Source organism: Callospermophilus lateralis, chromosome 1, assembly GCF_048772815.1.
Source record: "Callospermophilus lateralis isolate mCalLat2 chromosome 1, mCalLat2.hap1, whole genome shotgun sequence".
NCBI classification, from domain to species: Eukaryota; Metazoa; Chordata; class Mammalia; order Rodentia; family Sciuridae; genus Callospermophilus; species Callospermophilus lateralis.
Genome location: NC_135305.1, coordinates 167,867,023 through 167,886,850, shown reverse-complemented (window position 1 = coordinate 167,886,850; position 19,828 = coordinate 167,867,023). Strand labels below are relative to the sequence as shown.

The following is a 19,828-nucleotide window of genomic DNA, read 5'->3' as shown; positions in this document are numbered from 1 at the left end:
ACACCCAGGAACATTCAACCACTGAGTCCTGTTCCCAGCCCTTTTTTATATTTTATTTAGAGACAGGGTCTCGCTGAGTTGCTGAGGCTGGCTTTGAATCCACGATCCTCCAGCCTCAGCCTCCCAAGCTGCTGGGATCACAGGTGTGCGCCACCACACCCCACCACATCCAGCTGTAAGGGAGCTTAGGACAAGCCTCACAGGATTGCAGGGGCAGGTGGACTCCGATAGAAAGGAGCTACAAAACTTTGGGAGGTCAGTGGATGGCCAACAGCTGGACTCACAGGTTCCAGTCTGCAACTCTGCAAAGGCCCCTGTGGCCAGAAACGGAGTGAGTCAAGAGGTCCTCTACTCCCCACTAAAGTCTGCATAACCTGACCCAGAAAAAGCGTATAAAAGGAAAGTTTAATATAAAACTGATCAACAAAATCACCGACCATCTCCCCTTCCTTCCTGCTCTCTGCTGCACCCCCCCTCTTTTTTTTAATGAAGGGTGGGAGGCAGCGGGTGGCCACAGCATTCTCCCAAGACCACATGTACCTCTCGGCGCCACCCAGCCCAGAGCATGCCAAGGATTTCAGGCAGAGTATAAACTCCATCGGCAGGCTAAACTGTTTATATGTTCTTGAGTTAAAAATACACCACCCGGGTCAGCGTTAACACCAGGGCCTTATCACCGAGGCTGTTTGTGAGCTGGTCACACAAAGCCGGACAAGGACTCGCCCGTCTTTGAGATGTGCCTCGGACTGCAAACTGTCCAACGATGATGCCTCAGTGAGATTACAATAAAGCCACCAAATATACACGCATTTGAGAAAAACACTTTCCAAACCCAAGGATCCTTTACTGTTTATAAATAGTTTACTTTTTTTTGATCCCCGAGCATATAATATTCGCAGTTGCTCCAGAAACCAAAGAAACATGGAGCAGGGACACAAACCACAACCTAACAGAAACAATAAACAACAGATGGCAAGACATATGTGCATGCCACCAACCCCCTTCACCAAAGAGGCAAACCAAAAATGGATCCCGACACATGCCTAGAGAAGAAGCACGCTCTTCAGAATCACATTCGAGACGCCATTTATAGAGCACCAGCTGTATGGCCAGAACTGTGCTAGGTGCTTTAAGTCACCCAAGAGTTACAGGACCCATGATTGGCCTTAAGGGATTCACAAACTCGAAAGGGAGTTTGTTCGAGAAGAACAGTATTCTTTATAGAATCCCATTGTGTAGATACAGGTTTGAATCCCAACAAGTCATTCAACCACTTGGACCTCATTTGTATAAGTCAGAGGTGAGCCAGGTGAGGTGGGGGCACACCTGTAATCTCAGCAGCTCAGGAGGCTGAGGCAGGAGGATCATGAGTTCAAAGCCAGCCTCAGCAACTTAGTGAGGCCCCTAAGCACTCAGTGAGACCCTTTCTCTAATTAAAATATTTTAAAAAGGGCTGGGGCTGTGGTACAGTGGTATGGCACTTGCCTAACACATGAGAGGCCCTGGGTTCAATTCTTAGCATCATATAAAAATAAAGGTAGCATGTCCCTCTACAACTAAAAATTTTTTTTAAAAAAATGATGGAAGTAATGTCTCATAGGGTTAAGATGATGATTCAATTAATTAATGACAATGGATCCTGCTGCTAAAAGAATGTAAATTGGTATTACTGCTGTCATTTTAATTCTAACCTTCCCTCAAGTTTCTGCTATGTATTAGGCCTGCACTTCTGTCTTCATAACAAGTGTAGTGAGGTGGGCACTCACTAATTATCCTCATTTTACAGAGGGAAGCTAAATACCTTGCCCAACTTTGCCCAGAGGCCACCACTCTTACCATTGAGCCCCATAACAACATGGCTGCTCCATCCCTTTCCCCCATGCCTCTCACAACCAGACACCTGGGATCTAGGAGTTCAAACAGGATGAGCACACAGTGTTATCCCCCTGATGACCCTGAAACATTGCTCTGGGCTATTCACTGGTGAGCAGGGCCTGAACTTATTCGAAAAGCTCAAAACAAATGCTTCAATTCAGACTCCCAAATCACATTTGCTTTAAGTATTGATTCTGATTAGCTGATGCTGATGACTTTTTTTTTAAAGATGTCATCTGTCTGAAAACAAAAGGGAGGGGTTTCAAGAAATAAGTGTAGTGATCATATTGCTTTCCATATATAGACATGTCTATTTTAGGCATCATACTCTCATATCCAATCACTCTGCCAATTTCACCTCCATGCTAATTTTTTTTTTAAAAACTCTGACTAGAATTTTCCAACTACACTGTAACTTTAAACTTTTGTGTTTCTTCTACATTTAAAAGGAATGCCATTTCCCAATATATAACTCCCAGATGTAGAATTCACAGATGATTCATCTCACAGAACAAGTGTTCGGAGACATCAGCTCCAAATAGAGGAAAAATTTGGAATTCCCTTCTCTCCCTCAAAGTAAGAACTCGCCTCGATCTGCTTTTTTCTCCACAAAAGTTTGTTTTCAATTATATTTCCAAATTCCTTTAACAATAACTGCCCGGTGTCTGGCACCAACACATCTGATACTTTGAAGTGGTTCTCAAGTAGAAAATAAGGAGAAAGGAAGGGAGAACCCCCCATAATTTTTGTTTTAGGTCAAATAGTCTCTCTGACGTACAGAATCAGACAAACCACAAGCCGTGGCTTCTCGCGGAGGGTCTACACCGCAAGGCGCACCAGCAGTGGAGGAGATTCGGATCTGTCTCTGTACCTTCTGCTGGCTCATGGGGGAAACACAGGCCATCGGCGCAAAGAAGACGCCCTTCCTGCACATCTGTGTTCCCAAGTCACTTCTGTCAAGGGTTCTGCACTGGCCAATTAGGAATACTCACACTTGAGGGGCAAAGCTTGTCCGAACCCCCTGAGATAAACAAGGAAAGCGTGCGACCCTTTCTGCCCTGAAAGAACAGGCCCATCCCCAAGATAGAAAGCCCTGAGTCAATAAACCAAATATTTCTTACGGATTCCTACAGACGTGAAACTGAACACCTTGAATTTCCGAGCATAATGGAGAATATAAAAGGGAGGCGTGAAGAGTTCCCTAATCAGAGAGACTCCAGGATCCTCTGGGAGAGGAGAGAGAGAGATGATAGATCCACCAGAAGGAGGTCTCAGGAGAAACAGAATGATCGACAGGGACATACGAGGCTCCTGGGAGGGTAAGAAGATCATTTGGCCTATTTTGATCCTCAAAAAGCACATTGGAAAAAAGGTCATCTTGGGGGCTTACAGGGAAAAAGCTTTTTCGAAAACATAGTTTTTTTGGACAGTTTCCTTTGGTCCTTAAGTAGTCTAAGTCCTGTTCAACTTTTTGTCAAGAAATTCCAAACCACTAACTGTGCCTCCAATTTCACTGCTTTTTAGCTGCACCCCCAAACAAAGCTCCAAATTATAAGGACGTGTTCTATAGGGGGGAAAAAAAAACAGAAGAAGTAGAAAGTCAGTTTCAACTTAGGAAAATTTACATGATGATGAGTGAGTGAACACACAGGAGGCTAAGGCAGGAGGATCAGAAGTTCAGAGCCAGCCTCAGCAATTTAGTAAGGCCCTTAGGGAGACCCTGTCTCCAAATAAAAAGGGGCTGGGGATGTGGCTGGTGGAAGAGCAATCCTGGGTTCAATCCCCAGTATCCAAAAAAAAAAAAAGAAAAAAAAGAAAAGCCCAAGAATTTCCACTGAACGCAATAACAAATTCCACACGTGGAAGAAATGTAGATATTCAGGACACAGAAAATAGAAGCTTCTAGATTCTGCATGATAAGTAAAATCTTTTAGGAGTCTAATTACTACAGGAATCAAATTTTTCAAAATTGGCACTGGACAAAGTAGCAACCCAGGCGCATCCAGGGAGACTGGTAAATTCTGTCTGAACTAGATCAATAAAAGGAGGAGATGAGACTTCAAAATTGCAGAAGGAAACCACTGAGCTCTACATACTAGCTGCTGAGTTTCCACCCTGAAAGGTACACTTGAGAGGTCTCCTCTGAAACTAATTCCCTTGCTTGGAATTAGTCAATGGCAAGTCGGCTCAGAAAGGGTGGGCAACATGGGGGGTAGTGCCCTTCCTGCGGCTATTCATACTAAATCTGTTGCAAGTCACCCATCCAGTCTTCAAGGCAGGTCATCAACATCGCCTACAACTTCCCTCGTTCCAACTATTCACTGGCAGCCTGCTTAAGAGATGCTGCCTGTTCAATACACAATAGCTAAGCTATGGAACCAACCTAGGGGACCTTCAACAGATGAATGGATAAGGAAAATGTGGTACATATACACAATGGAATATTACTCAGCCTTAAAGAAGAATGAAATGATGGCATTTGCCAGTAAATGAATAAAACTGGAGAATAACATGCAAAGTGAAATAAGCTAATCCCAAAAAACCAAAGGCCAAATGTTCTCTCTGATATGTGGATGTTAACTCACAACATGTGTTTGGGGGGGGGGGCGGGGGCGCCACAACATGTACAACCACAAGAATGGGATTCTGAATAAGCTATACTCTGTGTATGTATGATTTGTTAAAATACACTCTATAGTCATGTAAACCTAAAAAAAGCCAATTTAGAGAGAGAGAGAGAGAGATGCTGCCTACAGATGACCCTAAAAAATGAACCAATAGAAAAATATATCTGTAATTTATCTGCTTTTTTTTTTAAGCTCTTACACGGTAAAGCAAAGATGCAAAGTTTACAGCTTCCATGGTTTTCTTTGAGCCTAAAGGGAAAAGGAAGCAAGGTTGAGTACCCTTTATCCAAAATGCTTGGGGCCAGAAGTGTTTCAGATTGCAGATTTTTTCGAATTTCAGAACGTATGCATGGGGATGAGACCCAAGTTTATACATGAATTCATCTATGATTCACATGACCTGGAGGTGATTTTATATACCATTTTAAAATACGTTTGTGTGCAGGAAAACAAAGTTTCACAGTATGGAATTTTCCACTCATGGTGTCATGCCAGTTACTCAAAAATTTTCAGTTTCTGGACTATTTGGGATTTCAGATTAAGAATGCTCAGCCTGTGCTTTCTTTGTGGGATATCTGCTTTGCCTCAACACCTAAAGGTACACGCAAGGGTCCCTCGCTGAGGCTCCTACCACACACCCTCTTGCTCTTTGCTGCCTGAGGTATCAATCTAAAGATTCCGCTCAGAGGCATCAAACATGCGAACATCATTTTTTAAATTTATTTATTTACTTATTTTTTTGTACTAGAGATTGAACCCAGGGGTGCTTAACCACTGAGCCCCATCCCCAGCCCTTTTTCTATTTTATTTAGAGACGGGGGTCTTGCTAAGTTTCTTAGGGCTTTGCTAAGATGCTGAGGCTGGCTTTGAACTCGCAGCCCTCCTGCCTCAGCCTCCAAGCCGCTGGGATGCAGAACATTTTTAAAGGTGGGTGCAGTGGCCTTTAATCCCAGCAACTTGGGAGCCTGAGGCGGAGGTTCACAAATACAAGGCCAGTTTGGGCAACTTAGTGAGAGCCTGTCTCAAACTTTAAAAAAGAATGAAAGATTGAAGATGTAGCTCAGTGGTAAAGTGACCCTAGGTTTGATCCTCACTATTGCCCTCAAAAGAGTACTTTTTAATTAAGTATCTTAAACACCGACCAGTTTACCAAGTCTTACCGTCCAGTGAGGCTATTCCCTCTTTGTTTCCATCAGGACCGAATCATAAACCTGAACATGCTTTTGTGTGCTTTTCCACACAGAGCGCAGCAACCAAGGGTGTCCTTCCCTTACACTCAAGTCCCCTGAGCTCAGCAGCACTGCAAATACTGCCACCACACAACCCAAGTTTCCGGGCACTGCAGGTAGAGATGAAAGTCAAACAGCCCTTAACAGATAGGAAATTAAGGGACCAGCCCAAGATCCAGCTGGCAATCAGCAGCAGAGAAACCCCAAGGTCTCCTGAAACCCAGCCACATGCTATTTTTCCATTCTACCACCTTCCTGCCCTTGTAGCTTTAGAATATTAAGTTTTTTCCTTTTAGGTCAACAGCTTTCAGCCCTCCCCCCAGTTAAGAAACTTACAAGATTTCACGCTCACTAGGTGCAGTGACGCACGCCTATAATCCCAGCAGCTCAGGAGGCTGAGGCAAGAGGATCGAGAATTCAAAGCCAGCCTCAGCAACTTAGTGAGGCCCTAAGCAACTCAGTGAGACCCTGTCTCTAAATAAAATATAAAAAAAGAGCTGGGGATGGGGCTCAGTGGTTATGTGCCCTTGAGTTTAATCCTTAGTATCATAAAAACAACAAAGACAGTAAAAAAAAAAAGATTTCATATTCAACCAAGTACCCAAGACTCACAACTCAATAAGATTTCAGGTTGGCTAGTCTTTAGGACAGTGCAGAACCGAGTATGACTTAGTCGTTTCTAAGTGCTGTTTCCAATGGAGATGTGAAGAGATCCAAACGTCTCCACATCAGAGTGCCTGATTTTTCTCCTAGGCAAAGCACAGCCCTTCAATGGAGCCAAACTACTCATGTCCTATACACAGGCACTCAATCTGAGAAGCCAGTCAGAGGCATTTTGGATGAGGCAGCCCTTGATGGCTACAGAACATTTATTTCGGTTTGCTTTCTGCGTCTCCTCTCCTCCAAACAAGGAGGAGCACCCGCCCCGTGGGGCAGCAAGCCTCTGCACCCATCACTTGGTTTCATCAACAATCCACTTCCTGGAAGCAGCATGCTCTTCTGGCTGTGTATACGGTTTTGCAAGCCCTGGGAGCTGGTGTGCCAGACACTCACACCAGCCCAGGTGGAGGGAGGAAGTCACTGATGTACACGCCAGTTCGTTTTCATTGTCTTTGTAACTAAAATAAGATGTGGGCACCGTGTATGATGCACCAGAGTACCACGCTGCTGACGTGAGATTGAGAGGGTATTTCCCCAAGATGCAAAACAGAACTTAGATTCACAATCAGAATATCTGGGTGTTAGCTGGGCACCATGGGGCACACCTGAAGTCCCAGTGGCTCAGGAGGCTGAGGCAGGAGGATCACGAGTTCAAACCAGCTTCAGCAACTTATGGAGGTCCTAAGTAACTCAGGGAGACCCTGTCTCTAAATAAAATATAAAAAAGGGCTGGGGATGCGGCTCAGTGGTTAAGCGCCCTTGGGTTCAATCCTTCGTACAAGAAAAAAAAAAAATCTCTCAGAGTTAGTTTTTCCTGCCCACAAATTTTGGCGTGGGCTCTAATCAAATAAATATTTAATTAAGCTTAACAGATCCGTGAGTTTTAATTGACCGTGTTGGGCGGGTTTTAAAATCACTAGACACTCTATAATCTACCTAGAATTGGATTTTCACAGACAGGATACGGAAATCATTCCATAAACTGTGACAAAGTGAAAGGAACTTGGAGGACTTCTAACTCCCCATTCAGAGTCCTGGCTAAGCCACCAGCAGCATGAAATCCATTTTAAGGGAGCCCCAACCCCACAGAGCAAAAGGCAGCAGAGAAATCAGACCGGGACTTCTACAAAACAAAACGTGCCACTCAGCAGTTACCCTGAGAAAGTGGTTTCAAAATCCGTGTGAGGTTTAAATCAAGCACAGAGGGTTCCAGGAACCTGGTTCTTTGCTCTGGAGGATTTTCTTGTAGGGTGCCTCTCACAATTTAAAGCAGACTCAAGCAGCCACAGCTGGAGGGTCAGGCCTTGCAAAGTAAACAGCAGTTAACTCAATTCCTAAGACTTAACTACAACCCATGGCTAATTATCCTCCTACTAAACAATAAGATCCGAAATATCATTTTTAAATGCTCCATTCTAATTATATTTATTCACTAATGGATTATAACCAACAATTAGCAGCTTGGTAGCAAAAATCCCAATTAAAGACTCTGCGGAGAGAAAGGAAAGCTAATCAGAATTGTACATTCTGGCAGAGGACTCCAAGACAAAAGAACTTTCTAAGCACCTCTCACAGAAAAAAGGAAAAAAAGGAGAGAAACAGAAAGAAAAGAAAAAAAGCAAAACCTAGATTTTGAGAATATACAGAGTACAGAATTCATAATCTATAATGTTCTATAGAGCTGACCAAAATTCCTTTGGAAAAAAAAAAAAAAAACACCCAAAATATCCCTGTTGTTTCCAGAAGCTGTTGAAATTCACATTTCTTAAACATCTCTTAGTGAAGAGTATAGTATGGCTTGTGAATCATAGCTCATTCAAGCTATTCATTTCAAAAAACAAACAAAAAAGGCTCAATACATTTATAGATGAAATAATGTGCTTTGGATTTGCTTGTTTAAAAAATAAATAAATAAAAACATGGAAGGAGAGAAGGTACTGGGGGGCACAGACCCAACCAGAGCTGGGGGACAGGCATACATAGAGTTCAGCGCAGTGTTCTGTCCACCCAGATTTATGTTTACCTCTCTCTACAATAAAAAGCTCAGAAAAAAAAAAAAAAAAAAACCACCTACAGCAACAGAAGTGAGTTAGTTTATTTAAAGTACCTGGCTGCATATCAAATGTTCCCTTAATGCAGAAGTTAAAAAAAAAAAAAATCCTATCGTTCAGAGTATCTCACCCCCACCCCTGCAAAAAAAAAAAAAAGAAAAAAAAAGTGCCTTTGCAACAGGCTCCCTCGGGTCAACTGCCAGTTGAAGACAGCTCAGCAGCGTGTCCAGGTCTTGTCATCCAGCCCCAAAGTGCTAATGCTGGAGATGCAAATGCTCTCAAACAAAGAGCACTGAACTACAAGATCTGGAACTAAAATGAGATCCTCTGTCACCCCCAGTTCAGAAGGGCTGGGTCCTTCTCATTGTATCCAACAGGCTATCTTCAAGTAGATAATCTAGGAGAAAGAATTATCAGCGCAATGTGTGCCCTGGCCAAGATAAGCCGGGGACGTTATTTGAAAGACAAGTTATGAATTAGTGGAAGGAGCAAAGGACAGAAGGGGGGGAGGGGACACTTGCTAAATGCTGTAAAGAGGACTCTTTAGGAGATCGAGTTATGAGGGGTTGTTTTGTTGAATAAATACATTGGCTAAAAAAAAGGGGGGGGGGGCTCTCTATCTCCACTCTGTTGCTCAACCTTCAGTTAATTCTGCTTGTGGGAAAGACCCTGGCTCCTTCATTTTTCAATACCTGCAGATCATAAAAGAGAAGAGAGCTGTACACCACCTGCCCTGAAGCAAAGCCCTTAAAGACAGAGGGCCACGCTTTCTGGAAACCCTCTGAACACTTGTCTTTTGCCAAAACAAATTGAAGGAGCAGTGATTGGAACCCGCATCCTGGTTCATAAGGAAACCAAGATGTATTAGGCCTGGCCGAGAAGAACGGAGTGGTTGTTCCCACAATGAACTTACTGGTTATGCTAGATTAAATAGTAATAAAGACGCAAACAATCGTAGCCGTTCATGTGGGCAAGGCCGTGAATCGTGGTCATTCACAGCGGGGGAAAGACTCAGGTACAGGTGCACAGGGAGCAAAAGCAAACAGAGAACAGTTCTGCAGGTGGGGCATCCTTGCCAGATTCCTCAAGTGACCCTGTGCTCACTGCCTGGGTCCCCCCACAAAGTTACCGGGCTATAAACAGACCCAAACAAACCCAAGTGTTCTCAGCGTACAGCCTGACAATCGTCTCCCCTCCGCCGCCCTCCTCCCCCTCCTCCCCCTCCTCCTCCTCCTCCTCCTCCCCCTCCTCCTCCTCCTCCTCCTCCTCCTCCTCCTCCTCCCTCAAGTCGTTCCAAAGAGAAGTGGGTACAGTGAGGCTTCAGCTGGCCCTAAGTCTGTAATCTAACCCCCACTTGGAAAAGCACACCTGCGCTTTTCGAAGCTATTGAGGGAGAAGCCCTACCTGCATCTTGGTAAGGTTCAGTTTCAATGAAACCCTGGGAAATAATAGGATAAAATGATTAGTTTAAAGACTTCTCACTTCCCTGCCTGCCTTTCTCCACCTCCCCTTCAAAAAAAAAAAAAAAAAAAAGGAATAATGTTAAATAGGCAGAAGTATTTATACAACTGGAATAGATTTAAAACTACTTCCATAATTTTTGCTAATTATATAATTTGCTGCAATTGTTTACAGCTTCCTGTCTCTGAGAGCAACATGAAATTTCACTTGTTACCCTGTATGTACATGTCACCAAACCCCTATGGGAGAATGCTCCTGGGGTTGAGACCTGCTGTCCTCCCACGGGAAGGACTCCCTGTCCAAAAGGTAAACTTTCCCCAGGAAAGCCTTTGTGGCCAGAACTTGGAGAGACAGGCTGTGAAAAAAGAAAAGATGCAAAATTTGGGCTCCTGAGGCCTTAACCTTCAAACCATGCCCCAGGATCCTCATCATCCACATTGGTGGACATTCACCATCCAGCTATGTCCTCACAATGGCTGGAAGACAGACTATTATGATCCCCATTTTGGAAATGAAGGAAAGGGGTTTGATGAGCTGGCAAATAAAGATGCCAGGAGTGGACCCTAGAAGTGACTTCTGATCTCTCCATCACTATTCCCTAGTGAAGGCTGTGGGCTGGGTGTGAACCCCAGGGATGAAGGTGTCAGCACACTTAGCCGAGGAAAAATTGAACATTTCATCCTCATCTACCCTCTTCCCCAGTCAATTATCCAATCAGAGATCAGGGGATAGGCCGAAAGCAATTCCTACTTCGAGAATATAAAGAACTTAAGGCAGGAAACCAAGAGTATAAGACCCAGGAAAGCTGAGCACAGAGTGCGCACCTGTAATCCCAGCTACCCAGGAGGCTGAGGCAGGAGGATCACAAGTTTGAGGCCAGCCTCAGCAATTTAGCAAGATCCTATCTCAAAAAAGATGGAGATGTAGCCCAGAGGTAGAGGGTCCCTAGGTTCAATGCCCAGTAGGGAAGGTGGAGGGGGCTCAGGGAAATGGAATAATAAATAGAATCACCTTTATAAGTAGATTCAGTGTATAATTTGTGTTTAGGAAGACAATGTATCCTTCATTACTTACAGCAACCTTTGTGCTTGAATAAAAACCACAAAGTATTAAACTATAAAAAAATAACAAAAATTAATTCACAAGCCTTCTCCCCCCCCAAAAAAAAGGAAACAAACTGGCAACTATCCATTAGACCAGTGAAAAACGGCTCTTTTCATTTTCCTCTGCAATCTTTATTGATCCATTTGTTTTGCTTGATAACAAACAGCCACGTATCAAGTTCTTCAACAGAAATTTTCTCAGCCCCAGTTATATAACTGGCAATAGCTCAGCCTGGACTACTAAACTCTACAGCTATAGAAAATGCCTTGGGTCAATAATAATAATAATAATAATAATAATAATAATAATAATAATAATAATTGCAGGTTCCAGAGGGCAAACAATTGTGAAAAGTTTAACATCTGGTCTTCAAAGTCCTATTTCTTTGTGGAAGAGATAAGAACAAATCTGAGATTCACACTGATTACACCACATTCCTGGTACACCAGAATTGAAGGCTTGAGGTGGACCGAAGGGACCCTACTTGGCTCCATATCATGCTTCAGTCATTAAAAAAAAAAAAAAAAAAAAAAGAACCCTAAAGGTCCCTAAATTTCCCACAGGCCAGAGAACATTTGAGATTTTGACCTATTTCTCCTGGGCCTGGGAACTTCTTCTCCCACCCTCCTCCCTCCTGTCTGAAGACAATGCCCCCAGCCTTTGAAACTGCATCCATTGTAAACAGCTCTGAATATTAACAGGGCCCAGAGTCCTGTTCACTTCTCAAAGACCCCCAGGGTTTCAAATTGCAGCCACTGAGGAGGTGGGGAAAGGTTCCCAGTAAGTAAATGTCACCAAGCTCATTCAAAAGGAGTTGAAAGTTAGGCCTGCTCGGGCAACTTAAAGTCCTTTAACCGATGGGGTAAGTCAGAGGAATCCCTTTTATGTTTTAAACAAATGAGGAAAAGAAAGTGGGGGGTGGGGGGTGGGGAGACCCTGGTACCACCAGAATCCTTCATTACTTACAGCAACCTTCATTCAATGAATCCCTCTTTTAGATGTCCCTTTTCTACAGGATGTCCCTTAAAATAACCAAAGGTTATTTTTTTTAATATTTATTTTTTAGTTGTCGTTGGACACCATACCTTTATTTTACTTATTTGTTTTTATGTGGTGTGGAGGATTGAACCCAGGGCCCTGCAGGTGCTAGGCGAGTGCTCCACCATTGAGCCACCACCCCAGCCCGCCCCCCACCCAAGGCTATTTTAAACAGCCTCCACCCAGCCTTCCTACTTCACCGACCTTCCCTCAGGCACTTACAGGTGTGCAATCCAGGGCCAGGTGCATTATTCAGTGGCACAGGCCCCTAGTGCTCTCTCCCACATTCCTGTCCACTCTGGAGAGAGAGGATGCCGAGAAGACTTCGCACCAAGGAGACACCTCGGCCAGAGGGAGAGAGGCCCCTTTCACTGTGAGCCTGGTGTCTGAGGGCGAGAAAGGTCAGCAGGAGGCTGTCCCCACTGGTTGAGGAGGCTCGTGCTGGGAACGCAGGCAGAGTGATTAAGCCTGGAGGAAGAGAACTGGAGAGCGGGACGTCCATTAGGACCCAGCTCTCCCTCCCTTAACACTTTCCTCATTTTTTTTTTTTTTGAAGCTGCTCTCAGAATTACTACTGATCATAACACTCCAAAGTCCAAGCCTGTGTGTCTAGTAAGCCAACGTGACGATGCAGAGACATGAACATGCCTCTTTGTAAAACAGACCCTTGGAAAAGGGGGACTGGAACAGGCCTGACTTACCCTAAAGGAGAGAGAGAGAGAGAGAGAGAGAGAGAGAGAGAGAGACACTGAGGGCCAGTGCAGAGTTCATTGATATTGGGGGCCATGGGGGTGGAAGGTGGGAATTTCAACACTTTCTAATCTCACAGCATCCAAAAATTAGGTTTTATGGCCATCATTTCATATCAGTGGGACTTCAACAGCACGCTTTTCTCAAGACAACCAATAATTTCCCAAGACAATGTGATTTACCAGAGACCTCTGCTGACTCAAAAAAAAAAAAAAAAAAAAAGTGCTAAGGGAACTAGCCACAGACACCATTGCTGAGAGGAGAGGGAGGCCCACCCTACACTTGCTGGAGAAAAGAAAAAAAAAAATAGATTCTGAGCTCAAGTTAAGTTGTCTTAAACCTTGAGGGCTCTTGCACCTTCCAGGATTTTCTCTGCCATGTCTGGGGCTTAAAATAGTCCTGAGAGCTGGGGGTGCAGCTCCGTGGTCGAGCCTGTGCTTATTCGCATGTGAGAGGCTGTGGGTTCCAGCCCCACAAAACAAACACATAAATCACTCTCTATTCAAAAAAAAAAAAAAAACAAAAACAAAAAAAACCTCAAAATCAGATGTTCAAGGTCTGTTGAGCTTGATTATGTGATATGGAGACAAGGAGAGAAAAAGAAGAGAATACCTAAGGATCATCTAGACAAGCTGTGTACTTAGAGAGAAAGAGAGAGAGAAAGAAAGAAAAGAAAAGGAAAGAAAGAAAATCTCAGTTTAAGTTCTGGAAGGATTTGGTCATCTAATTTGCATAAACAGGATGGGAATTCTTTTCCAAACCCATAATTCACAACACCCTGCACACCTGGGCCTTGACATACAGCTGTAAAATTTGAAAGACAAAGGCCCTCTTTGCTTGGCAACCACCACGTGTGTGTTTTCTAATGTGATCCTAACTACCAGTGATGTGCCAAAACTGGCCAAGTCACACTGAAGGCACCCCGTTGGGTATTGCAAAACACACAACACGAAGTAGAGCCCCAAATCAACAAGTCCATTTTAAGGTGGTTCAGAACGGCTGTGTTTGGTGTCCTCTTGTTGAATGAATGTCCCTTGCTTTCATTTTTAGCGCAGGATCCTTATGCAAGATAGTGGGGGGTCCATTTTGACAGCCTTAAATGCTTAGGACATGTTTTTCTCCATTTCAATCCTTAGTACTACTCCTTTTCCTCCCTCCTCCTTCCCTGATACCTTTCCTTTACTCTATTGGTCTTTCTTCTATTTATTTACTTTTAATCGATGTGTTATTGTTACACATAAAATAAGAGTGCATGGTGGTAAACTCCTACATGCACCTAGTATCATTTGCCCCCTTTCCCTCCCTTCCTATCCACTCCTTGGGTCCCCTGCTTATATTCTACTGATCTCCCTTTGATTTTTTTTGCAAGATCCCCCTTTGAAAAAAATTCCTTTTTTTCTCTTAAGCTTCTCCCAAAGAACTAAAATCACACACTAGAGTGATGCCCTGCCTTCTGAATTCAGGTCCTCTTCCCTCAACAAAGAACAAGAATGGAGGTTTGTTCTGCCTCCAGGACCTCCCTGCCTCCCCACTCACAATTCCAAGAGGCCATAATTCAATTTTCAGAACGTTTAAGCCAACAACATTCTGTAACTAAATAAGGTGCTTAAATTTCTGCCACAGGTAAGAGTCTAAGGTAGAGTGTATTTAAAGATCTCCTGAAGCCATGCTCCCCAAAATAATTTCAAAGAAATCAAACATCTGAGTTCTAAGAAGTTCAGCTTCTACTAAGGTTCTGGGAAGCCGGGATAAGGCTTGGCAGTGCCTGGTGCTATTTATGAATGTGCCGGTTGAACCATGCCAATCTCACCTACGTAATGGGACTGGGAGACTCAGTTATGGCTCCGCTACTATAAGTGACTGCACTGAATAAATTTTCTTCAGGCCCTATGAAGGAACCTATGTTCCCCTCGACCAGCTCTATTCTTTCTAATCCACAGTACATTCACATTCACTATTAAAAAGTTTGACTTCCCTTATGCTAGGCTTAGAAGCAACTCCCAAATTAGATGCACTGTTTGGGGGGGAGGGGGTCCCATAAAGCCCCAGGTCTCCTGCTATCTCAAATCCACAGCCTGAAATTGTTTGAACTGGCTGCAGTAAAATCTGGTTCATGGGCTTATAAACTAGCTCAAAGCATTTTCTAGACATGATGGACTTCGAAGGTATAAACGCCATGAAAATACAAGAAATTTTATTGTATCAGATACAGAAACTTTCTCCACTCATGCCTTGCGGAATCACTGCCAGGAATATAAACTGTATAAATATTCTCACAGAAACTTCAGAGTAAGACTAATGGTTTGAGACATCTAAAAATTAGAGGAGAAACACATCTGTGTGACTCCTTTTTAATCAGAAATAAAACTGCACAGATATTTTTCAAAGGATACTGTACGCTGTGTCACCCCATGTTAACCAAAAATCACACACTGCTCAAATCTTGAGATCTAATCAGTTAACACCATAATGAATGTGATCAAGTCTCCTGAAGCTCAAAGTGCCCAGTTTGGTATTTATTGATCATCAAACCTGTGAGTGTAAAAGAGTGCAATTTTCAAGGTATTTATTTAAACTGTGTGAAACTTCTAGGCAACAGAAATGCCTTTAAAACAAAAACAAAAACAGTGTGTTCTGCTCCCCAACAGGACAAGGCAAAGTGGATCTTGTGACTACAGGAAAGTGCAAACAAGAGGACACTCTGTCCTCTCCCGGAAGTTACTGTTTGGGAGCTAAAGAGCCTTCCTCACAGTGCCTCTGACACATGGCATCGAGTCACACTTCCAACAGGTGAACATACTCACTAAAGGAAAAACCACAACTCTCCAGGCTGCCTCAACTGAACGAAATACTAACTCGGGGCAGTACTGGGTTCTGCCTCCCAGTACCCTAGGACCGTTGATTTTCCCTGGGTCAGTGAACTCCTCGGGGAAGACAGTACCTAACCACAGCTAAGGGGTCCTCACCAGCTTCTGAACTGTATGGCACCTGCTGGTGGAGCAGTGTGTCTCCTGTGGGCCAAGCTAAAGATGTGCCCCCATCATGACAGACACAAGATCTTCACCTTTAAAACAAAAACAACAACAACAAAAAAAAAAAACACTTCTCTTCTTCCCCTCACAGTAGCCAGACCCAGTCCGTGTGTTCTGTGATGGAGCCACAGGTGTTGGTTAAAACTTGTATCACCAGTTTTCTCCTTTTTAAACAGTGACTGTCATGCCTGAGGTTACAGCTGTGCCTCCCCTAGGTTCTGGGAAAGATGTCCAACTATCCAACTGAGAAGTGGACTATCCGAGCAAGGCCTTTTCTGGAAGGTACTCAGAGGTCTACAGAGATGCTGCTCCTGATAAGTGGACAGGACTTGACTCGTGCACCGGATTTTTTTAAAGTTTAAAAAAAAAAAAGGCTATTCTATTCCACCCTATTTACAGAAATTGAAAGTCTTTTTTCCCCCCTGCCAAATCTCCTCTAAGAAGTGTCCCACCAACTCCTTGACTCGTGGACCGAATTTTTTAAAAGTTAAAAAAAAAAAAAAGCTATTCTATTCCATCCTATTTACAGAAATTGAAAGTCCCCCCCCCCCAAATCTCTAAGAAGTGTCCCACCAACTCCAGATAGGTTAAAATCCTGACAGCACAGAAATGTGCTCTTTCGGGAGAAACAAACTGCTAAGATCAGTCAAGCCCCTGGCACATTCTCCTGATGCAGCAGGACTCCAGAACTAATTTGCACCATTTATGGAGGAGAAACTGGAGGGTGGGCCCCACCCCACTGGATCAAGAAACACAACTGGGGCCCCAGGGAGCACGCAGGAAGGATCTGGAACACAGTTCCCTAACATGCCAATCAAGCGGAAAAGGACAAACTCTGAGTACTCCCAGATCTCCAAGAACTCTTAAAAAGCTCCCTTCCCCTGAGTACCTTCTGGAAAGGATGCCTCGACCCTCCCCCTGAGCCATCTCAAAGTCACCATGGTCCTTTGGATCAGGAGGCAGCTACACACATACACTCACTAATAAATAATGCACGTGGAACACTGGAGTCCCTTTCCTTCATCACCACTACATTACTAAGGAGCACCAACACCAAAGAGGTGGGAGAGGGAAAAACATATCCACAGACCTCCCCACAGAACTCTGCACTCTGCTCCAGACTTCTCCCCCTCCCTCCATCCTCAGCCCTAACACAAATATGCTCACCTCCACTTTTCACTCACTCACTAACCCCACAACTGGCTCACCTCCAAGCCCCCTACAACTTCTCACCTCCACACCCGGAGGACCCACACTCATGGGCCTGCAGACCCCCGTGAGGTACACAGGCTCACCCTCAGGATCCACAATCTGCTCATGTCCATAGGCCCATGAGGCGCACTTGCTCACCTTCACAACCCTGAGACTCACACCACCTATTGCTCACTTTCAGACCTCCAAGACCCATGCTTTCTCACTCACCTCCAAAACTTCACTGTCTACGACTGCTTTCCACCAAACCCCACCAGTCCCACTCGCTCACCTCCAAACCTCCACGACCCATGCTGGCTCGCGTCCAAACCCCCAAGAGGTACATGCTCATCTTCAGACCTTCACGACTCACGATCTTTTCCCCCCTGCAAACCCCACCAGGGCCGCTCACTCACTTCCAGACCCTCAAGAGATACACACACTCCCCTTCAGAACTTCACGACCCATGGTCGCCCTCCTCCAAACCTCACGGCAGGCCCACTCACCTCCAGATCCCCACGACCCACACTTGCTGAAGTCCGAACCTTCGCGACGCACGCTCGCTCACCTCCAGACCCTGACACGCGCTCTCTCTCACTGACCCCCCACGCACGACCTCGTCTCTGCCACCCCAAGCAAAGTCCTGCAGCCCACACAACTCCACACGCAACCAATCTGCACCCCTTCCCGGGTAAGAACCCCGGGGGCCCCGGGCCCTAGTGACAGCGCCACGGGACGCAGGGCGAGCGGAAAGGGCGGCACTCACAGGCTCCGTGTCCAGGCGGGTAGGTCCCCGGGCGGCGTCGCCAGTCCGCGCCCGCTGCAGTCCAGCGAGTCCCCAACGCAAGTGCAGGCTGCCGCGCAGGGCGCCCGCGGGCCGGCTTCGGCCGACGCCGGCTTCAGCTGAAGCAGGAGCAGCAGCCACAGGAGGAGCAGGCAAAGCGAGCGGCGCGGGGCCCCGAGCGCTCCCCGGACCCGCCGCGCCATCTTGTCTGGAGCGCGCCGCGAACTCCGGGCACGGGTACCGCGAGGTCCCGGGCGGCCGCAGGCGCCGGCGGCCGGTGGGGGCTCCGCTCCGCACTCGGTTCAGAGCCGGGGCATGGCCGCCGGCACAAGTTCTCTCCGCAGGTCGCAGCTCCGGCCTTCAGCGGGCCCCCGTTGCCCGGGCCGCTCCACAGCGCCCGGCGGGGGCCGCGAACCCAGCGCTCATCCGGGCCGACCGGCCCGCGCTCGCCGCGAACCCCAGGGATCTGGGCAAGGGCTGCGGGGTCAGCGGCTCTCGTTCTCCCGCTGGGCTCCCCGGTTCCGCTCCGAGCCCCGGTGCACGCCAAATGCAGCTGCTGCTGCCGCCGTCGCCGGCCTCCGGTGGTGCAGCCGCCGCTGCTACGAGGAAGGCGCTCAGCCCCGCAGCCCCAGCGAGGCGCCGGCGGGCATCTTCCTCTGGGATGGGACGCAAAAGTTGTAGACCCGGGGCGGGACGGCTACCCGGGGCTCGCAGGGCCCCGCGCGCCTCGCTGCGCCAGCGCCACGGGCAGGGCGCGCGCCGGCCGGGTGGAACTCGCCCCGCTCCTCGGCCCCGCGAAAGCCCCGCTGCCCTCGCGGACGAACAATCAGCCGCTCGCCGCAAGCGTCCGGGCGGTCCAGCCCGGGCTGGTCCCCTAGACCCCGCCCCCGGCCTCCCGCCCGCACACACCCCCTCGGCCCAGCGCCCGCGACCGCGCGCCGGCCCACGTTGGATGCTTTGCCACAGCGCTGCTCCACGCCCCCGCCTCTGCTCATTGGCTGCCGGAGTCCACGGCGGCCAGCCTGGAGGGCTATTGGAGCGCTTGCAGGGGTCCCGCCCCGCGGCCTGCCCGGGCGCCCCGCCCCCACCCTCTTTTCCCACCCTAGGTGTGAAGGGCGGGAGAGTGGGAGGAGAAAGGGAGGAACGTCCCTCGCCTCTGCTGCCCACCCCTCCTCCTTTTTCTTTTTAAAGAGGCGACAGGGTTGCCCTAAGTGGCCGCACACTCCTGGGCTCCAGTGATCCTCCTGCCTCAGCCTCCAGAGAAGCTGAACTACCAGGCTCGCACGCCTAGCACCTTCCCCGCCTCTTAAAGGAGACCTACAGGGTGTTGGTGTAGAGTGAGGTCTCCGGATGCAGAGAGGAGTCCTAAAGATAGGCGCTGCAGGCCTTGGGGACAAGAGAAGTGCAGTTAGGAATGTCCGGCTGGCATTTCGGAGCTCTCCAGCTTGCAGACAGGACTATGGATTTAAATCAGACTCATACCCATTTTCCAGGTCGCTTCCAGCAGCAAAGACAGATTTAAGACATATTTCCTTCTTAGTTATTTCCTTAGGGGGTGGCTCCTTCCTCCTCGCACAGTCTGGAGCTCATTCTGCTCCTGACTTGTTCTTGACATCTTAAATCCCTCAATATGTCCTTGATTACCAAAATGAATGTGCACTGCAGAAACCAAATCTCCGAGGTACACCCACTGCCTCGCCCCTAGTTAGTTGAAGAATACTTGTGGAAATCCTCCAGACTTCGATAAAGGGATTGCTGTCTTCTTGTCGTTGCTGAGTTTATTTTGTTTTGTTTTGTTTTTTTTAAAAATCAGATCTTTTAAAAGACAATTTTCAAGAAGGCATCTATCACATACTCCAAAGGAACAAAATACATGGATCAATAATGGTAACAAAAATTCTAACCTTGGCTCTTACAGATAAGAACATAGTAGCCATGTGTAATAACAGTGCATGGAAATAAGGTTTACATACACACACAAACTTTGTGAAAAAAGGAAGAGATTAGCACTGTAATATATAGCTGC

The 19,828-nt window shown here is 46.5% G+C and overlaps 1 protein-coding gene across 1 annotated transcript in view; it reads right to left on the bottom strand.

Moving 5' to 3' along the window:
* Positions 1-18,628, bottom strand: part of LOC143387285 (leucine-rich repeats and immunoglobulin-like domains protein 1) — a 125,567-nt gene extending 106,939 nt beyond the window's left edge. The window contains exon 1 of the mRNA XM_077109088.1: positions 17,785-18,628. Within this exon, the coding sequence (XP_076965203.1) occupies positions 17,785-18,005 (221 nt within the window). The 5' untranslated portion in view covers positions 18,006-18,628. The remainder of the gene's footprint in view (positions 1-17,784) is intronic.
* Between the last annotated feature and the right edge of the window lie 1,200 nt (positions 18,629-19,828).